The sequence below is a fragment of the Pseudorca crassidens genome, chromosome 2 (genome assembly GCF_039906515.1).
Source record: "Pseudorca crassidens isolate mPseCra1 chromosome 2, mPseCra1.hap1, whole genome shotgun sequence".
NCBI lineage: Eukaryota > Metazoa > Chordata > Mammalia > Artiodactyla > Delphinidae > Pseudorca > Pseudorca crassidens.
Genome location: NC_090297.1, coordinates 127,450,320 through 127,472,371, shown reverse-complemented (window position 1 = coordinate 127,472,371; position 22,052 = coordinate 127,450,320). Strand labels below are relative to the sequence as shown.

Here is a 22,052-nt window from a genome sequence, read left to right as displayed (position 1 = left end):
TGAGAGGCCCGCGTACCGAAAAAAAAAAAAAGAAGAGGATGAACCAGAGGGACTTTGGACTTAAGAAGACCTTCAGGAATGTCATTATGAAAGCAGAGGGATTAATGAAAAGTCTACATGCAGAATAGTGAGAATCACCTCACCTTCCCCTACCAACTCAATTCTTCCTTGTAGCTCTGAGACCACTGGACATCAGGCTTATACCAAGTCAGCTCAAGAGAAAATACTTGAATCTAACAGCAGCTGAGGAAGTCTCCCCACAAAATGGCCAGGTCCCAGCCCAATCGCCCTATGGAAAAGCCCATTAGTCAATGAATCCCTTTCAAGCACAGGCAGACCTTCCATCAGCTTTTTAGTGCTCTACTCTTAAATCTACGAGAGCAGCAAAAGATCACCAGTCATTTGAAAAAGGTCTCTAACATCAAAGATAATGACCAAAACAAACAACCAGAAAAAAATGAACTCAGAGATATTCTAGATTACAAAAAGAAAACCTCAAAAAGCTGTCATTAAAATCTTTACAGAAGATACTGCACTTGAGAAGCCAAGAGCACAATGCTATTTTAAAAAATAACATTCACAAAATAAGAAAATGCTGTTGGAATTTTTAAATGATATCAAAAATGAAAAAGTAGAGGAGCTAAAAGTTGAGTAAAGATTGCAAAAAGTAGAACAAAGAGACAAACAGATGATAAATGAGATTTTTTTTTAGAAAAAGAGGATTAATCCAGGAGTTCTAAGATGTCAATAATAAGAATTCCAGATAAAGAGACCAGAGAAAATGGGGCAATTAATTATTTTTTTTAAAAAAAAGAATTCCTAGAATTGGAGAAGATACATCTGCATCTTGAAAGGACACATCACTGAGTGCCATTCATAATTTCTTTAAACAGACACACACAAAGACCCATCATTGGGGTCCCTGAACATAAATTATTACTCAGCTCAGAGAAAGAAAAATCAAACATCAGCATAAATAAGGGACTTTTTTGGATTCTGAAATGCCAGTAACAAACATATATTATGAAAGCAGGGATTTAAGTCAAACATTATAAACTAAATAATATCTTACATGCATTAAAAGAGCCTCCTATTTTAATGAAAAACAAACAAAAACAGAAAAGATTTTTTATTTGGAGTATATTCAGATAACTCATAAAAACTAAGGGGAGAATCTGAATTCTGTATCAGAAATTTCTTTTATTAGCTGTTAAAATAAGTAGTTCATAACAATTAGAAAGGTCTATTTTCCTAGATCTCAGTTAATCTTACATTTATTTATATAGGTTTAGACTATATTCCCCAGTTATTTTTCTTTCAGCATCTTAAATATGAAAGAGCTAACAATATTAATAATGGTGAATTTAATTAATAATAAAATCAACTTATGAGAATTTGTGTTACCTTGAAATATACCCAAACTCTTGACATTTTAAACTAATTCCCGTTCATCTTATGGGCCATACACTCACCTTGAGGATCAACTTCTTTAGCTAGTTTCAGTGCATCTGAGTTTGCAAGATCGGTGTTGGCTGGGGTAACAGCCAAAATCAGACAGTTCTCCCGTGTGATGAACTGCATAATCATCTCTCTGATCTGGTACTCGATATCTGGTGGCTGATCTCCCACGGGCACTTTAGTAATTCCAGGCAGGTCGATAAGGGTTAGATTTAACACTGTGGAAAGGAAAAAAAAAATAAAGTTTTACATATACCATCAATGCTGAAAGATATCAGCAATGCAGAATCATGTGTCACTTTAGTAGAAATAAAACAAGCTGAGCTTTACGTATTGTGTATCTGAAGAACTTCGACTCGTGCATAGAATAAAAAGGACAGAATTCAAAATGGCTTTTCAAGTTTTCTCTATTTTTATAATATGATTGTGCTAGGCCAAATGATCATTTTAACATAATTTAAGAAGCACTGATTTGCATATCTAACAGTTTTCTCAGAGAGCTGTCACATTTGTAACTGGGGGCTATAATTCAAACACTGAACAATAAGTGAATATGCTGTCTGCCAGTCTTGTACACTGCCTTCAAATGGTGTAAAAATTCTCTGGGTAAGGTTTGCCCTTCCCTTTAAAAACATCATACATTATTTACAGAGTGTTAGCCACTTAACCTATAGGAAAGCTGTTAGCCATTCATGGTGCCATGAGGTTAGTGTTCAGGCTATACAGCCAGACTCATGGAACACCATTTTGGGAGCCCAGGAAACTACCGAGTCAGTGACTCCAGTCCCGACCTGGCTATCGTTCTCTCTGCACGCTACGTTATTGGCACCAAGTCCTCTTGGGAAGTTGTAATTGAGCTTATGTCACTCATGGTCCATTTTAAAAGCAACAGAGCTGGGTAGAAGATAGGAGATTAAAATCTGCCCCACTAAAATCTTAGTCAGAATGGAGGCTATTCTGTATCACACACCAGGAACTGGATATCTGACAAGTTTCTGCCGACAGTCTGGGGGAAAAAAAAATCACAGTTGATTCCTCAGGAAGAGATTAAAGAGGAATATATAGGACTGAAAGAAAATTCATTAAGGATAACTCAACCATAGTACCATGCACCTCTAAGATTTTTGCAAAAACTGAAGATATTAAAAATGGAAGTTTTCATGCATACCTCTTTGGAATTCTAAAAGTTTAAGATAAACATAAAGAAAACATTTTAAAATGACTTCTCTTTTAAAAGTTATCTCCTCCTGTCTCCCCATAAATAATTTTATGAGCTGTTTGGATCATACCATTTACTGAAGTATCTAAGCACAATCCTAGAAACTCGGTATTTTTTGAGAGAAAAAAACCATCTTCTATAAATACTGTATGTTAATTAATATAGTAAAAATTTTTGAGGACAAGAATTTGGAATTTTGTTATTTTACTTACCATGTGGGGAATAGACTCGTAAATTAATGGGTATGGAGGAAATCCCTTTATTCATTCCGGTTACTCGATCTGTTTCTGCTTCAATCTCATGGCGAACTTCATCAAAATCTGTAATTTTTCTTCCTTTGCAATGTAGAAATTCTGCATATTCTACAAAAGACAAATTAATACAACCTAAAATTCATGTACTCTTGCAATAATAAGGAAATAATGCTTCTTTAATTACAAGTCAAAGTATCCAGTATTGCCTCTTCAGCCATCACAATGAGAGAACACAGTAGTTAACAAAAAGCACAGTTAATACTTTAGAAATATTAAACAGTTCAAATACTAAGGCTGCTAAATTTGCTAATTTTCAGATAAGCAATTAAGTATTATAAGCAGTCTTTAAACCACCTAGCCTACTAAATAAAGAGAATCCTGGCCCTCCAAATGATGAAACAAATAATAGCAACCAACTGTCAAAGAAATTAGAGCTAGGGTACACAAAAAGCCTACTTACTAATCCTATTAGAATGTCCTTTTTCAATATCACCACTTTATCACGATGGAATGCTAAATTATATAAATATAGCTTCAGAAGGCAAAAAGATTTAGAAACAATGTTTGCTTTATCTTTAAAAAGAAATAATATATGGAATATTTTAGCTTTAAAATATACTATTCAAAATACCACACCAATTTCTTTAATTAAAAAGATATTTTCTCAAGAAAAAAAAGATAGGATATTACAAAGAAACTATTTACCTGTAATCTAAAAAAAAAAAAAATCAGTATCTGTAGGCAGAAGGAAAAACTCTAAAGTAACTATATAATAACAGAATATTAGTTATTGTTAAATTTCAGTAACATCTTGAAACTTTTGTGCTATCAATTTCTATATCTGCTTCCAGAGATATCAAGTATATGATAAACAACACAACTCAGAAAAGGAAACTGATACTATTAGACCTAAAAATTTTATGATAATTTTAACAAGGGAACGAGTCTTAACAAATACTTTAATTTCTCTAACAACTAGCTGAAGAACTGCTCCACCAAACGTAGACTAAGGCTAAGTATCTTGGGACAGATAGCGGCTGAGAGAATTATTGGTAGTCTTTCTATGATTCCCCACCATAAATATTTAACCTTCACCCACTATATGGCAAGGCCAACAGGGAGACAACTACAAGATGTGGCTCATGCATCAATGGTGGAAGTATACACAACAATTAAGCTTCAAAAGGCTTCAGAAGTCTGGACTGAAGAGACCACTGCATCATTTGGCATTTTCTTTCACACATTTACCCTCATTGGTGCTGTTTTTATTAGATTATAAATTCTTAGACGATAGAGCCTTTATTTTATTTACCCACTCAGTGGCTAGGCCAGTACCATGTAAGAGTTTAAAGATAAGTAGAGGATAAAACAATAAGAAAAATAAAGAGGAGCAATGGATGTCAGATCCTAAAAAATAAGCAAACAAAACTTAGTAAACATGAGCCATAAATAATTTATAATAAACAGTACTTTTCAATTCAACATGTTCTGTGGAAATTACAAATCTGAGAACTTTTGGCTATCGTAATTATTACGTTCATAGAGTTAAAAAGCTTCTGGATCAGGGACTACATTTTCAAGTATGTTACTAATCAATAATTCAAGTAACACAAATGTGTACTTCTCTTGTTGCCACTAGATGGCGCCTACTTGCTTTCTCTGTAGGAAACTAATGCCCTTCCAGAAAGCTGCAAAATCAATGCAATTTTCAAATTAGATTTAAATTCATTCCTGGACTTCTGAAAATGCTTTTATCTTGGAATTTAGAGATTGGAATTGTGCAGTACCATCTCAAACCTCTGTGTCTTTTTAGGGATAGGGTTCCACAAAGAGATTTAGGGATGTATTTACTGAGCTCCTACTACTTCTCAGGCACTGTTTTAGAAGTTGGGGATATAGTAAAGTGAAAAAAATAGTCTCTAGCCTCATGAAGCTTAAATTCCAGTGAGATAAAATAGTAAACAGTGTGTGTGTGTGCCAGATTATAAGTGCTATGGAGAAAACTGAATACGGGGGATAATAAATACTGAGGAAGGGAGGTTGCTTTGTTATATGTGTCGGTCAAGGAAGGCTTCTCTGATATGATAAAGTAACATTTGAGCAAAGACTCAAGAAGCCATGCTTTACATAAGAGGATCCCAGTAGACTGCCTGAAGCAGGCTATGCTTGGCATATTGGAGGAAGAGCAAGGAGGCCAACGTGCCTGGAGCACAGAGCATGGGGGAGAGAGGCAGGAGATGAGGTCAGAGCTGTGGTACAGACCTGGATGGTGTAGGGCCTGTGGGCCATACTAAGGGCTTTGATTTTTACTCAAAATGAATGGTAGAGCACTTGAAGCATTTTGGGTAGAGGGGAAACATGAGGTGACCTAGGTTTTAAATAAAGAACTGTACTGTTGTGTTAAGAACAGACAGAGAGGTATAAGAGAAGAAGCTGGCTAACAGAATAATAAAGGTGAGCTAATGAGGCTTGGACCTGGGTGAGAGTGGAGAAGTGGTTACATTCTAATGAAGTTTGAAGGAAAAACCAGCAGGATTTGCTGATGGATTAAAGGAGAGGTATGGGAGAAAGAAAGGAGTTAAGAATAACTTCAAGGAGGCTGACCTCAACAATGAGAAGAATTTTGAAGTAGAAAAGACTGACAGAAAGGAAGATGTTGGGGAGATGGGGTTGGGGATCAAGAGATCAGTTTGGCAACCCAATAGAAAATGGGCAGAAGACCTTAATAGACATTTCTCTAAAGAAGACATACAGATGGCTAAAAAGCACATGAAAACATGCTGAACATCACTAATTATCAGAGAAATGCAAATCAAAACTACAATGAGGTATCACCTTACACCAGTCAGAATGGCCATCATCAAAATATCTACAAACAATAAATGCTGGAGAGGGTGTGGAGAAAAGGGAACCCTCCTACACTGTTGGTGGGAATGTAAATTGGTACAGCCACTATGGAGAACAGTATGGAGGTTCCTTAAGAAACTAAAAACAGAGTTACCATATGATCTAGCAAGCCCACTCCTGGGCATATATCCAGAGAAAACCTTAATTTGAAAAGATACATGCATCCCAATGTTCATTGCAGCACTATTTACAATAGCCAAGACATAGAAGCAACCTAAATGTCCATCGACAGAGGAATGGATAAAGAAGATGTGGTACATATATACAATGGAATATTACTCAGCCATAAAAAAGAATGAAATAATGCCATTTACAGCAACATAGATGGACCTATTGATTATCATACTAAGTGAAGTCAGACAGAGAAAGACAAATATCATGATATCACTCATATGTAGAATCTAACTTTTAAAAAGATACAAATGAACTTATTTACAAAACAGAAACAGATTTACAGACATCGAAAACAAACTGATGGTTACCAAAGGGGAAACGTGTGGGTAGGGGGGAGGGATAAATCAGAAGCTTGGGATGAACATACACACACTACTATATATAAGACAGATAACCAACAAGGTCCTACTGTATTGCACAGGGATCTCTACTCAATATTCTGTGATTACCTATATGAGAAAAGAATCTAAAAAAAGAATGACTATATGTATATGTATAACCAAATCACTTTGCTGTACACCTCAAACTAACACAACATTATAAATCTATTATACTCCAATAAAATTAAATTTAAAAGTTCAGTTTGGGACCTATTAAGCTTGTGATGCCTACTACACACCACCCACATGGAGAAACAGAACTGCCGCTAATGGTTGAGAATCATGCAGCTGAAAGACACACAATTCCCATTCATCTCATCTGATAAGTGTATATCTATTCTGAAATTTTTACAGAAGATGGCAGTCAAGGGCTTGAGGAAAGGTTAGCCTTTTCTAATTAGCACAAAAATGCCTTGGGGCTGGATCTATGAGTCTTTCATCTAGGGAAAAATCCAAGCTAGATTTATATGTATTTGGAATTCATTAAAGTTAGTCAAGTAGATGAGATCACTAAGTGAGACACAGATAAGGAAGAGGTCAGAGCACTGGGCCCCAGGTTTTCCAATGTTTAGAGGTCAGGAAATGGAGAGTAAGCCCGAGTGGTCAACAAAACCCAGAGAGAAAGGTGACCTAAAGCCAGTTAAAGAGAATGTTTCATGAAAGGAGACTTTCCACTCCATCAAATACTGCCAACATGTCAGGTAAGATGAGAACTAAGAACAAATCATAAAATTGGGCAACTTGAGGGTCATTCAGGATGTTGAAAAGGGCTGTTAGAGTGGAGTAGGGTGGGTGATAGTCTGATTGGAATAGACTTTACAGAGAATGGGAGGAGAGGAAGTGGAGACTGGTTGCAGACATTTCTTTTAAAAAGTTGTGTTGTAAAGGAGAGGAAAGAAGTGAGAGGGCAGCTGGAGAGGGTTATGAAGTCAAGGGAGGGTTTTATAAAGATGGGCAAACTAATAGCATGTTCATAGGCTGATGGTATTAATCCAGTCCTGAGGAAAAGCTGATGGTGCAGAAGTGAAAAGGGACAAGTGCTAAAGTAGTGTCTCAAGGAAGAGGGGATAGGAAGCACTAGAAAGGAACATGCCAGTTCATCCATAGGAACAGGAAGGAAACAGAATAATGAGTACTGACGGACGACACAAGTCGGTAGAATTGATGGTGGTGGGAGCATGTGAAATTCATCAGGTGAGAGTGGGGATTTATCATTTTGTCGAGTCATTTTACGCCTGTAGAAAACATTTCTGTATTCTCACTGATTAAACCCTACAAAGACTATTATTTTTACCACAAAATACCACACACACACGCACGCACACACATACACACACACATACACACGCACACACATAGAGTGATCCTAAATGACCTAAGAGTAACCATAGCAGGAATGTCAACTTGGGTCTCAACTATGTCCATCACTGGGATTCAGACCTGCCCAGCATATCAGAAGGACTAATGGACAGGAACCACAAAATCCCTATTTCTATGGGTCTCAAAGAGCTTCCTGGGAAATAATTCATCCTACAGGATAGAAAATTCAGGGAAAACCTAATCTAAATTGTCAGAAGGGAGCTACCTGTAGTCCATCCTCTACCCAGGTCCAGAGACTCATAGGTCTATGTCCCCTTCATCTCTAACAGTACAGTGATAATTGTCAGACCACATATCCTACTTTCTTATTAGAAAAACATGGCAACCATAACTACATTTCAGAATTTATAGCTACAGGATTATATTGTCAATAAGATGAGTCCTCCTAGCAACAAGATAAGCCACTCCTGTTATGGGATCCCAGCTTTCTAGCAAGCAGACTATAAATAGGTGGACAGCAGAGGTGGCATACATGTTTTTGAACAATTGCCCATAGTTGCTATTGAGGAGGTTCATCAATCAGCTTATCATCACACAATCCCTGAATAAATCTTGATTAGCAGTGCAGAATTTAAAGGTCACAGCTTTACTTCCCTGCTGTCCAAAAATACAATTATAAATGAAAATCTTATAAAGGATTACCACAAGAACAATGAACCATTTACTATACTCACGTCTGAAGAATGTTCATATGAGTTTGGGGATGAAGGAAATTCTAACACCTGAGCCAAACCCTACAGAACACGCTGCACCAGCCAATCAATAGTTAGACTTTTTAAGAGCTTATAAGTGTGTATCTTCTAAGACTTTTATACTGTTGTAAATTAATATGCCTAAAGGTCTAACAAACCTCATCTTACGGTCCTGAGATAAATTCTTTCTCATAGAAAGGTACAGTTTCCAGTGGCACAAGCTCTCTTGGCATGTTCTCAGTGTTCCTTTCATTCTAAATGCTTGGTAGTTGGGCACATGGAATGATCTCTTTCTCAAACAATTCCAGGCTTCAGCCCAAGTTCAGTCTGAATGGAGAGTGATTAAATTTCTTAGTCACAAGCTCATATAAAGGTTGAAGGCTATGTGTATATAAGCAATGAAATCCTAATAATGCATCCATGAAATTCTTTTGTGTGTCAGTATAACCTACCTTGCTGAAATTCATAGTATGTTTTCAGTTTCACAAAATAAGACTCTAGTTTAAAAAATCTTTCCTGTTTTCCCAGTATTAAAGCAAAGGTTAAGATACATTTTTATATCAAAGAATGATTTGGGAGAAAAAAGAGGATATTAAAAAAAAATCAGAGCTGTCATTCTATTTTATTTTTATTTCCCTATAAAGCATTTTAGCACTGTCATTTCTGCTGATCATGAAAAACAAATTACGCTAGGTTAAACAGCTGACAAATTGTTTGGGGGCAGGATGATATGGTTTGTGCCTGGGCAGAATTCCAATCATCTGTGAAAAGCACAGCATGACCATAAGAATTTAAATATTCCCAATATGCCCCTTCCATGGGGAAAAACATTCATATGTTTCAATTAATCAAGGTTAAGTAGAAAGGAATTATTATGGAGCACAGGCATATAACCTCCTGTCAATCTTTATTCTAAGAACTAAGGTCCTCAATACTTTAGCTGGAGTTTTATTTCTAAAATGTTTTAATAGCAATGTTTTTAAGCACGGGGCTCCAATGAAAATGGAGTACATTGGACACATAAACAGGGAATGGTTTTCAATGCAACTAGCTAAATCCACTGGCTGTAAAGACCATCTAGTATGACTACATTTAAAAACATATTTCCTTAAAGGCAAAGACTGCATTTTATTCATCTGTGTTTCCCTAATGCCTATCATATTTAGAGAAAAGAACACCTGTAGATTTCTTCCTTCTTCTTTAAAGAAGTCCTCTCTGCATACCATTGAGCAATTTGGAAAAATGCTTCCAGAAAGCCTTCATGTCATTCCAAATTGAAGGCAAGAGCCTGGAACGGTGGTTAACTAAGCAACAAGGCAAGTTAGATATGAATTATACAGACCCAGATATACAGCAGAAGTCAACTGTGTCCTAAGGTAAACAGGGAAAGTTTAGTAATCAAAAAAAAAGAAAAGAAAAGAAAAGAAAATCTAAAGAAACAAACAATTAACCTGAGGGAGTCCAACAGTGGGTGAAAGGTAGAGGTCCCAGTCAGAGGGTAAAGAACAATAGGGTGGGAATAAGAAGGGCCAAGATTTCATAGCAGACAAAAGGTGGGTGCTAAGCAGGTATCAGAGACCAGCTGCAGAGACTAGGGGTAAGCATCAGGGCTCTGGTACTCCTGAGGCAGAGGAGGAGGCCAAAACAGAACTCCAGACCCAAGTGAGCCAGATGGTCCAAGGCAAAAAAACAAGGTGAGAATTCAGTCATGAAAAGGGAGGTAGAGCCTTTTTCACAGGAAACAAAGCCAAAGCCACCCACATACACCTCAGTAAAGAGAGATTAATAATAGTACTTCCTTGATATTTACTGCTCAACGATGGCCTATACAGGTTGCTTGCCTAAGAGTTGGGCTGGGTCTAAATCCTGGGTGAGGCTAACCCTACAGGTGAGGATTGAGTGGCCACAGAACAGTGCTGGCATATGAGACCAGGACTAACATTTGGCAGAAATCCATCCAGCAATAGGAATTTGTATGGAATTCTACCACAAGTGCCAAAAATAACAATCAGAGAATCAGCAGCTGTAATACTTACATAGCGCAATTTAGTTCCATATTTTTTCAGAAGGAGCTCAAAAAGTATAACAAAAATTAACTCTATTTCATAATCCTCGTTTCCATGTAAAACACAATTGAGAAAGGAGACCTTCAAGATGGCGAAGGAGTAAGCCATGGAGATCACCTTCCTCCCCACAAATACATCAGAAATACATCTACATGTGGAACAACTCCTACAGAACACTTACTGAACGCTGGCAGAAGACCTCAGACCCCCCCAAAGGCAAGAAACTCCCCCACGTACCTGGGTAGGGCAAAAGAAAAAAGAAGAAACAGAGACAAAGAATAGGGTCGGGACCTGCACCAGTGGGAGGGAGCTGTGAAGGAGAAAAGGTTTCCACACACTAGGAAGCCCCTTCGTGGGCGCAGACTGCAGGTGGCAGAGGGGGGAAGCTTCGGAGCCACAGAGGAAAGCGCAGCAACAGGGGTGCAGAGTACAAAGCGGAAAAATTCCCGCACAGAGGATCGGTGCCGACCGGCACTCACCAGCCCAAGAGGCTTGTCTGCTCACCCGCCGGGTCGGGCGGGGCTGGGAGCTGAGGCTCGGCTTCGGTCGGAGCGCCGGGAGACGACTGGGGTTGGTGGCATGAACACAGCCTGAAGGGGTTAGTTCGCCACAGCTAGCCAAGAGGGAGTCCGGGAAAAGGTCTGGAGCTGCCGAGGAGGCAAGAGACTTTTTCCTCCCTCTTTGTTTCCTGGTGTGCGAGGAGAGGGGATTAAGAGCGCTGCTTAAAGGAGCTCCAGAGACGGGCGCAAGCCACGGATATCAGCACGGACCCCAGAGTCGGGCCTGAGATGCTAAGGCTGCTGCTGCCGCCACCAAGAAGCCTGTGTGCGAGCACAGGTCACTATCCACACCTCCCCTCCTGGGGGCCTGTGCAGCCCGCCACTGCCCGGGTCCCATGATCCAGGGGCAACTTCCCTAGGAAAACACACAGCGCACCTCAGAATGTTGCAACGTCACGCCGGCCTCTGCCGCCACAGGCTCGCCCCGCACTCCGTACCCCTCCCTCCCCCCAGCCTGAGTGAGCCAGAGCCCCCAAATCAGCTGCTACTTTAAACCCATCCTATCTGAGCGAAGAACAGATGCCCTCAGGCGACCTACACGTAGAGGTGGGTCCAAATCCAACTGAACCCCAAGAGCTGTGTGAGCAAAGAGAAAGGGAAATTTCTTCCAGCAGTCTTAGGATCAGCAGATTAAATCTTCACAATCAACTTGATGTACTCTGCATCTCTGGAATACTTGAATAGACAATGAATCATCCCAAAATTCAGGCGGTGGACTTTGAAAGGAAGTGTAGACTTGGGGTTTGCTTTCTGCATCTAACTTGTTTCTGGTTTTATGTTTATCTTAGTTTAATATTTAGAGTTTATTACCACTGGTAGATTTGTTTATTGATTTGGTTGCTCTCTTCCATATATATATATATTATTTTCCTTTTTCTCTTTTTGTGAGTGTGTATGTGTATGCTTCTTTGTTTGATTTTGTCTGTATAGCTTTGCTTTTACCATTTGTTCCAGGGTTCTGTCTGTCATTGGTGGATTTGTTTTTTGGTTTCATTGCTCTCTTCTTTCTTTCTTTTATATTACTTTATAATTTTTTTAGTTTTTAATAATTTTTTTAATTTTTAATTTTAATAACTTTATTTCACTTTATTTTTTTTCTTTCTTTCAATTTTTCTCCCTTTTCTTCTGAACCGTGTGGCTCACAGGGTCTTGGTGCTCCTGCCAGGTGCCAGGCCTGTGCCTCTGAGGTGGGAGATCCGAGTTCAGGATCTCCTGAAGGAGTCTCGTCCACCAGAGACTTCCTGGCTCCACGTAATAGCAAACAGCGAAAGCTCTCCCAGAGATCTCCATCTCAACACTAAGACTCAGCTCCACACAATGACAAGCAAACTACAGTGCTGGACACCCTATGCCAAACAACTAGCAAGACAAGAACACAGCCCCACTCATTAGCAGAAAGGATACCTAAAATCATAATTAGGTCACAGACACCCCAAAACACACCACCGGACGTGGTCCTGCCCATAAGAAAGACAAGATCCAGCCTCATCCACCAGAACACAGGCACCAGTCCCCTGCACCAGGAAGCCTACACAACCAAACTGAACCAACCTTACCCACTGGGGGCAGACACCAAAAACAACAGGAACTACAAACCTGCAGCCTGTGAAAAGGAGACCCCAAACACAGTAAGTTAAGCAAAATGAGAAGACAGAAACACACAGCAGGTGAAGGAGCAATGTAAAGACCCACCAGACCAAACAAATGAAGAAGAAACAGGCAGTCTACCTGAAAAAGAATTCAGAGTAATGATAGTAAAGATGATCCAAAATCTTGGGAATAGAATGGAGAAAATACAAGAAACATTTAACAAAGACCTAGAAGAACTAGAGAGCAAACAATGATGAACAACACAATAAATGAAATTGAACATTCTCTAGAAGGAATCAATAGCAGAATAACTGAGGCAGAAGAATGGATAAGTGACCTGGAAGATAAAATAGTGGAAGTAACTACCACAGAGCAGAATAAAGAAAAAAGAATGAAAAGAATTGAGAACAGTCTCAGAGACCTCTGGGACAATATTAAATGCACCAACATTCGAATTATAGGGGTCCCAGAAGAAGAAGAGAAAAAGAAAGGGACTGAGAAAATATTTGAAGAGATTATAGTTGAAAACTTCCCTATTATGGAAAAGGAAATAGTCAATCAAGTCCAGGAAGCACAGAGAGTCCCATACAGGATAAATCCAAGGAGAAACACAGCAAGACACATATTAATCAAATTATGAAAAATTAAATACAAAGAAAAAATATTAAAAGCCACAAGGGAGAAACAACAAATAATATACAAGGGAATCCACATAAAGTTAACAGCTGATCTTTCAGCAGAAACTCTGCAAGCCAGGAGGGAATGGCAGGACATATTTAAAGTGATGAAAGGGAAAAATCTATACCCAAGATTACACTAGCCAGCAAGGATCTCATTCAGATCCGACAGAGAAATTAAAACCTTTACAGACAAGCAAAAGCTAAGAGAATTCAGCACACCAAACCAGCTTTACAACAAATGCTAAAGGAACTTCTCTAGGCAGGAAACATAAGAGAAGGAAAAGACCTACAATAACAAACGCAAAACAATAAGAAAAGGGTAGTAGGAACATACATATTGATAACTACCTTAAATGTAAATGGATTAAATGCTCCAGTGAAAAAACATAGACTGGCTGAATGGATACAAAAACAAGACCTGTATATATGCTGTCTACAAAAGACCCATTTCAGACCTAGGGACACATACAGACTGAAAGTGAGGGGATAGAAAAAGATATTCCATGCAAATGGAAATCAAAAGAAAGCTGGGGTAGCAATTCTCATATCAGAAAAAATAGACTTTAAAACAAAGATTATTACAAGAGACAAAGAAGGAGACTACATAATGATCAAGGGATCAATCCAGGAAGAAGGTATAACAATTGTAAACATTTATGCACCCAACATAGGAGCACCTCAATACATAAGGCAAATGCTAACAGCCATAAAAGGGGAAATCAACAGTAACACAATCATAGTAGGGGACTTTAACACCCCGCTTTCACCAATGGACAGATCATCCAAAATGAAAAATAAGCAAGGAAACACAAGCTTTAAATGATACATTAAACAAGATGGATTTAATTGATATTGATAGGACATTCCATCCAAAATCAACAAAATACACTCTTCTCAAGTGTTCATGGAACATTCTCCAGGATAGATCATATCTTGGGTCACAAATCAAGCCTTGGTAAATTTAAGAAAATTGAAATCATATCAAGTATCTTTTCTGACCACAACGCTATGAGACTAGATATCAATTACAGGAAAAAATCTGTAAAAAATACAAACAAATGGAGGCTAAACAATAAAATACTGGGACTTCCCTGGTGGCACAGTGATTAAGAATCTGCCTGCAAATGCAGGGGACACAGGCTCGATCCCTGGTCCTGGAAGATCTCACATTCAGCAAAGCAACTAAGCCCGTGTGCCAAAACTACTGAGCCTGCTCTCTAGAGCCCACGATCCACAACTACTGAAGCCCGTGAGCTGGAGCCCATGCTCTGCAACAAGAGAAACCACCGCGATGAGAAACCCATGCAGCACAATGAAGCATGGCCCCTGCTCGCCACAACAAGAAAAAGCCGGGCACAGCAACGAAGACCCAATGCAGCCATAAATTAATTGATTAATTAATTATTTTTTTTAAAAGTTTTCTGAAGAACCTAGGGGCAGAACAGGAATAAAGATGCAGACGTAGAGAATGGACTTGAGGTCATGGGGAGAGCGAAAGGTAAGCTGGGACGAAGTGAGAGAGTGGCCTGGCCTACTCTCACTACCAAATGTAAAATAGATGGCTAGCGGGAAGCAGCTGCATAGCACAGGGAGATCAGCTCAGTGCTTTGTGACCACCTAGAGGGGTGGGATAGGGAGGGTGGGAGGGAGACACAAGAGGGAAGGGATATGGGGATAAATGTTTACGCATAGCTGATTCAATTTGTTATACAGCAGAAACTAACACAACATTGTAAAGCAATTATATTCCAATAAGGATATTTAAAAAAAAAAGAACATTCCACCCAAAAAAACAAAACAAAACAAAACACAATTGAGAGATAAACCATACTCCAAATACTGAAACCAAATAGGAAGCAGGTCAAGCACTTGGCCAAAAATTGCAAAGTGGATAATTAAGTCTCAGCAGCATCTGACATGATTTTCCTCCTCTTCCTTGAAACATTCTCTTCTACTGACTCCCATTATTCCAACTTTCCTGACTTTTTCTTCTTCCTCTCTTACGTCTCCTTCACCATATCCTTTGCTCATTGTTCCTTCTCTTCACCACTTCTAAATACTGGAGTGCAGCTAGACTCCCTCCTAGACCTTCTTATTTTCTTTGTCATCTCTCTCTCCCTAGGTGGATATCCTATCCTCTCTTATATAATCTATTGGCCTTTAAAAAAGTATATATATATATATACACACACATGTGATATATATATCAAATATATATATATCACATATATATCTCCCCAAATTCATGTCTCAAGCATTCTAATTCTAATGTTTAATTGACATTTCCACTTGGATGTCTAATAGATCTCAATATTAACATGTCCCAAACCAAACTTTTAATCCCCCATTGCCTTCCCCTCTCATCATACACACTTCCTCCTCCTCCTGTCTTCCACATCTCAATTATTGATACTACCATTGAATCAGGTCCTCGAATCAAACAACAGCTATTTCTGCATCCTTCTTTTCCTCCGCTCTCTCCCAGTCATCTTCTCACTGCCTCCACTGTGGCCATCCTCCTTCTAAGCTGACGCCACCTGTTACCTGGACTACCGTAAAAGCATCCCAACTGGTCTTCCTGGTTCCACTCCACTGAATCCATTCTCCGCATGGCAGCTAGAGAGGTCTTTCTAAAACATATGTCAGATCATGTCTCTTCCTTTTTAAAAAATTTTTACTGGTTTTCCAGATCAGTCAGAAATATCCAAATTACTCTCCCCAGCCTACAAAGTCCTAGACAGTCTGAACCCTGTGTACCTCTATCTGTAACACTATTTCTACCCTCTGTGCTCAAAACACTTTAGCTGCAACATCCTCCCCACTCCAGGGTCCCTCTACAAGGTGCTCCTCTTCTGGAATGTCCTTCATCCAGATCTCTGCATGTGTGGCTCCATCCTGTCGTTTACTTCTCATCCAAAATATCATCTCTAATTTAGAAAGCCTTCCTTGATCAGGCAAAGTAAAGTCACACTCTATCACATCATCTAATTTACTTTCTTCTGTGCACATAATCATTATGTGAAGATTTTGTTTTTTATTGCCTGTCTTCACCTACTGGAATACAAGCTCTGTGAGAACAGGAACATTATCTGCTGTATTCCCAGTACCTAAAACGATGAATTTCATCTATTGGGCATTCAATATATATTTTTTGAATTAAAGAGCAAATAAACGAATGAGTAAATGAGTGAATGAATCAACAAATAAACACTGGCGGACACTTGAGGTTTGTGGGTATTGAGAAGAAAATGATCATAAATATACGGCTTTTGACATGTTGAGTTTGATATCTTTGAAATATCCAAGTAGAGCTTCAAGCAGTCAGCTGGAAATACATGTCTGGAATTTAGCCCAGGAGCTATAAATGTGAGATTCATAGGTGCATGAGTTGTAACTGAAGTCATGGCGTAGAAGCGATTCCCTAAGGGAGAATACGAAATGACACAGAAAGAAGCCTTGGGTAGGTACAAACTTTAAAGGCCAGGTAGAAGATAATGCATCAGCAAAAAAGACAGAGAGAGTTGGCCAAAAAGATAGAACAAAAACTAGGAGTATTTGGCATCATGGAAGCTAAAAGAATAGTGTATGTTTTAAGGAGAGAATAATTAATAATGTTAAAAGCTGTTGAAAGGGCAAGGTAAATACTAGCAAGTGACTATTGGCATTTATAGAAATTGAGTATGTATTATATAGTTTCCTGTATGCTTAAACAATGTTTTATACATAATTTAAATATTTCTTGTTATTTCAAAAGTTTTTGCTATTGATTACTTTGCTAACTTAAAAATTGTTTTATCTTTTGTATGCTTTTCTTTTTATTGTGTCTCTTCTGTTTTTAAGGCATATTCCCATTCTAACTGGCAGCGTTATATTTTATTCTAGACTGAGAAGTCCAATAACCTAGTATGTATGGTCTGACTCTAAATTAAGACTGGAATTGCCCAGAGTAAGGCCACGACCCTGCAAAAATGAACTTTAGGTCATAGTCTTTGTAATATTAATTTTGGCTGCCCAAGACTCTTTTTACTTCCTCCTGATAATCAGCTAAGTTTAGAAACTGAAAAGAGGTTTCCAAATAAGTGAGTTATTACAGTATTATTAAAGAGTAATTAATGTACAATTTCAGAAACAGCAAACATGTCAATGTTATTTCTTGTTTTAAAAAGACAAAAATAAGGTGATCTGCCAAGTAAAAATCTGTGATTAAAGTGAAATCACTAGACTTTGTCATGAAAGTTCAAGTAATCAGACTGCTATACAAAAAATATAACAGAAAGTCTAAAGTTTGCAAAATGAAAATATTTTCCCATAGAATCTTATACACAAGAAATGAAGTTTATAAATGAAATTTAAGTAGTAATCATATCAGAATTACAAGTGTATAAATACGTAACTAAAAAAATTCTCAAAATATCAAATTACAATATTCATTGCTGGATATATTTGCAGCTGGACAAAGAAAAATTTTTCTATGAGTGTGAGCTTCTACACACAATTTGTCAGCAACACTATTCCATCTAAATATTTTAACAATATCTTAGTGTATTTGGTAAGCTCCTCAAATGTGTTCATGAAGGTCATTATCAGTTAGAAACAGAGCCAACTTAACTTTTTATGTGGTGAAAGGTATAAATAGAAGTTCATTTCTTACACATGAATATTCAATTTCTGCAAAACTGTTTGTTGAAAATACTACCCTTTCTCCATTGAATAGTCTTTCCACTTTTATCAAAAATCAGTTGTCTATATATCTGTAGGTCTATTTTTGAACTCTGTTCTGTTCCAATAGTCTATTTGACTATATTTATATCAATGCCACACTATCTTGATTATTGTAGCTTTGTAACAAGTCTTAAAATCAGGTAGTGTTCATTCTCCAACTTTGTTGTTATGTTTTAAAGTTGTTTTAGCTATTCTGGGTCCTTTGCATTTCCTAGGAATTTTAGAATCAGCTTGTCAATTTCTACAAGACAATTTAATTTTTTTAATCTTTATCTACAGCATTCTTTACAGTATTACTAAAGAATAGTTCTCTGGGCTTCCCTGGTGGCGCAGTGGTTGAGAGTCTGCCTGCCGATGCAGGGGACACGGGTTCGTGCCCCGGTCCGGGAAGATCCCACATGCCGCGGAGCGGCTGGGCCCATGAGCCATGGTCGCTGAGCCTGCACGTCTGGAGCCTGTGCTCCGCAACGGGAGAGGTCACAATAGTGAGAGGCCCACGTACCGCAAAAAAAAAAAAAAAAAAGGCTCAAGCTTGCACATACACACACATATGCACACACACAGCATGTTTAGCTAAAAGCATAAGAATTTTCCCATGAATGCCTACTCTGCTAAATGCACTAAATTTTAACAAAAGTACATATTCTTAAAAATGAGAGGTACATCTCCTCTAAATTCTGTCTCATTAGAGCAAATCACTTCAGTGCTGTAGAGAGTCATACAAAAATATTTATTATCAACTGTGGCCCAATCACTAAGCAGTCAGAGTCAGTATGGGATAGCTTGGTAATGAGAGTACATATTTTTGCAACGAAGTCTGCATAAACGAAAAATTATGAATGTATGAGAATTCTTGGGCATAATATTCAAAACTGATTGCATAAAACTAAAATGCAAAGTAACTCTTCTGACAAAAGCCCTTTGCTTCATAAATTACAAAAATTATTCTATGACTCAGACAATAGAGCCAATCTAACCACTTCCTGAAAACTTAAAAAGGGGAGAAAGGAAAGAGGGAGGGAGGAAGGGAAAAAACTAAAAATTGCCCCTAGTATGAAGAAAACTCAATTAATAGAACTGGTCAATTAGTGTTTGAATTATCTAAATGGAGATAAATAAATTTAAAATATTTTTAAGGCCACCCTTAAATAATTTTTTATTTAATCTCAAGGGATTCTCATAAGAACACCCAACACTTAGCAAAACCCAATGCATTATGTGTTTCAGTTTAAATGATGCTAAAAGAAATGTACCTATAAAGAAAAACAAAATAAAGTTCTCATCTGAAACTCAGTACTATGGTTTTTGCCAATTCAATTTGCTTGTATATTAATGCTTAGCTGCAGTAGTCATCAATTATCTCAGTAGGAACTTAATAAATAGAAAATTCTCTCACAAGGACACTCACCTCCTTGAAAAGGGGCTCAAACATGGAAGCAAACAATTACTTTTGCAAAATAGATAAAATTCTAAGAGTTGAAAAAAGGATAATCAGTAAAAAACATGTAAGAAAAAAATCACCTTGCTTGGAAAGTAAGTGCACTCATTTTAGAGGGTCCTCAGATATGAATATATCACATGGATCACAATGAAGAGTGTAATCTCAATAACAATGTATTAACTACTGGATCATCCAAATGTGTCATCATACTAAAGACTGATTTGAAAATATGGCCTATTGCTTGATAACCCACTTAGTTAGTTCATCTATCACATTAGATGAGCCCATGAAAACTATCTGCATCCTTCCTCTTTCAACCACAAAATCTACACATAAATCATCCCTAAGGTAGGTTTCCCCTTGTTAACATTCTTGCAAAGTCAGTCATGCTGTGCAATATTCTATAGTTGAGAACATGAGTGTTTAAAACTTTGGAATCAGACCTGAGTTTGAAGTTTCTCCATTTCTTTATCTCGTGCCTTGGAAAGTCATTTACATTGCCCGATCCCTAGTTTCCTCCTCTGTAAATGGTATCTCATTCATAGGTTGCTGTGAGGACAAAAGCATGGCCATGTCTGCTTCTTTCATAAAAGTTCTCCCAGTGACTACTCTCCCAGTAACTAGTTATATGGTCTCAACAAATGTATATTATTCAATACATACATCAAAGAATACATCATACACATTTACATACACATATCAAAGAATAAATGAATGAAGGCATTTAACACATAGTAAGCCCTTAATTTTAAAAATAACCAAAGATCATCAAGAAATCTACAAACAATAAATGCTGGAAAGGGTGTGGAAAAAAGGGAACCCTCCTGCACTGTTGGTGGGAATGTAAATTGGTGCAGCCACGATGGAGAACAGTATGGAGGTTCTTAAAAAACTAAAAGTAGAGCTACAATATGATCCAGCAATCCCACTACTGGGCATACACCTGGAGAAAACCATAATTCGAAAGGATACATGCACCCCAGTGTTCACTGCAGCACTATTTACAATAGCCAGGACATGGAAGCAACCTAAATGTCCATCGACAGAAGAATGGATAAAGAATATGTGGTACATATATGCAACAGAATATTACTCAGCCATAAAAAGAATGAAATAATGCCATTTGCAGCAACATGGCTGAATCTAGAGATTGTCATAATGAATGAAGCAAGTCAGAGAAGGACAAATATCGTATGATATTGCTTACATGTAGAATCTAAAAAAAGGCTACAAATGAACTTATTTACAAAATGGAAATAGAGTTACAGATGAGAAAACAATCTTATGGTTACTAGGGGAGGGGGGAGGGATAAATTGGGAGATTGGGACTGACATATACACAGTACTATATATAAAATAGATAACTAATAAGGACCTACTTTATAGCACAGGGAACTATATGGGAAAAGAATCTTAAAAAGAGTGGATATATGTATAACTGGTTCACTTTGCTATACAGCAAAAAGTAACACAACATTGTAAATCAACTATACTCCAATAAAATTTTTTTAAAAAAATAACCAAAGAAATTTTAAGTAAATATGTAACAGCTAATCTAAATAGCAGAGGTCTTGGTTTCAGAGAGGATAAGGTCTGAGGTCTTCAGGACCTGAGACCTCAGATCTGTGTGCCTGAGGTCACACAGCTAGGAGGTGGCAGTCCAGAATTTAAATCCAGACAATCTGACTCCTAAGGACAATCTGTTAACCATCCCAGACTAACTGCTTCTCACTACTTCAAGCTTTCACCTCCCAGGAGCATCCAATTCTCAGCCTTTCACAGCTTCTTTGTCCTCAGTAGATCCTTCTTTCCACCTGCCACCCACCTATGTGTGCATTTCTCAAAGTCCAGGAATCACATGTGCTACTCTCTCTACCATGGTTCGTGTTTCTGGAAGCTCTGGAACCTTTCCCCATAAAAATGTACAAACTTACGTATACACAGAATTTTCAGTATAATTTCAGGGTATTCATACATAACTCTGCAGTACCCTCTTCCTCACAGGAATATGTGTTTAAAGCACCTAATATACTGACTCCTTCATAGCAAACACTCAATAGATGATTTGTATCATGATTATAATATGTGCCTATCAAAATATTAGCTAACAAGGTCCTGCTCAAAGATCATTTCCACCAAAAACTTCCTTTGATCACTTCACTGACTGTAAGGAATGTTTTTCTCCTCTGTGAATGTAATTTTACAGGTAGAAAGAAACTTAAAGATTCTCTATCCAAAGTAACATGTTTAAAAATATTCATATAACATGTATTATACATTCCACAACACAGGAACTATTTATTTATATGTCTTATCTCCAGTACTATAATGAAAGTGCTAAGACAGTAGGGACTGTTTCACTTACTTCTTCAACTTAACATTCCTTAAAGATACAGGAATGATTAAAAAAATAAATGAGTGAATGAATGAATAATTCCAAGTTAAACCTGAATTACTGTTCAGTATTTTTCAAAAACACATGAGGCCTAGAATGTCTCTTTCAGTATTTTAGAACTTCCAGTATTTTTT

General features: G+C 37.7%; 1 protein-coding gene across 9 annotated transcripts in view; it reads right to left on the bottom strand.

The window, feature by feature from the left end:
* The window catches only part of DNM3 (dynamin 3), a 570,760-nt gene that overhangs the window by 412,056 nt on the left and 136,652 nt on the right, over positions 1 to 22,052 (bottom strand). For all 9 annotated transcript variants that reach the window (XM_067728647.1, XM_067728651.1, XM_067728648.1 and 6 more), the window contains exons 3-4: positions 2,890 to 3,039; positions 1,473 to 1,676 (exon numbers count right to left, since the gene is read on the bottom strand). In XM_067728647.1, the coding sequence (XP_067584748.1) occupies positions 1,473 to 1,676; positions 2,890 to 3,039 (354 nt within the window). The remainder of the gene's footprint in view (positions 1 to 1,472; positions 1,677 to 2,889; positions 3,040 to 22,052) is intronic.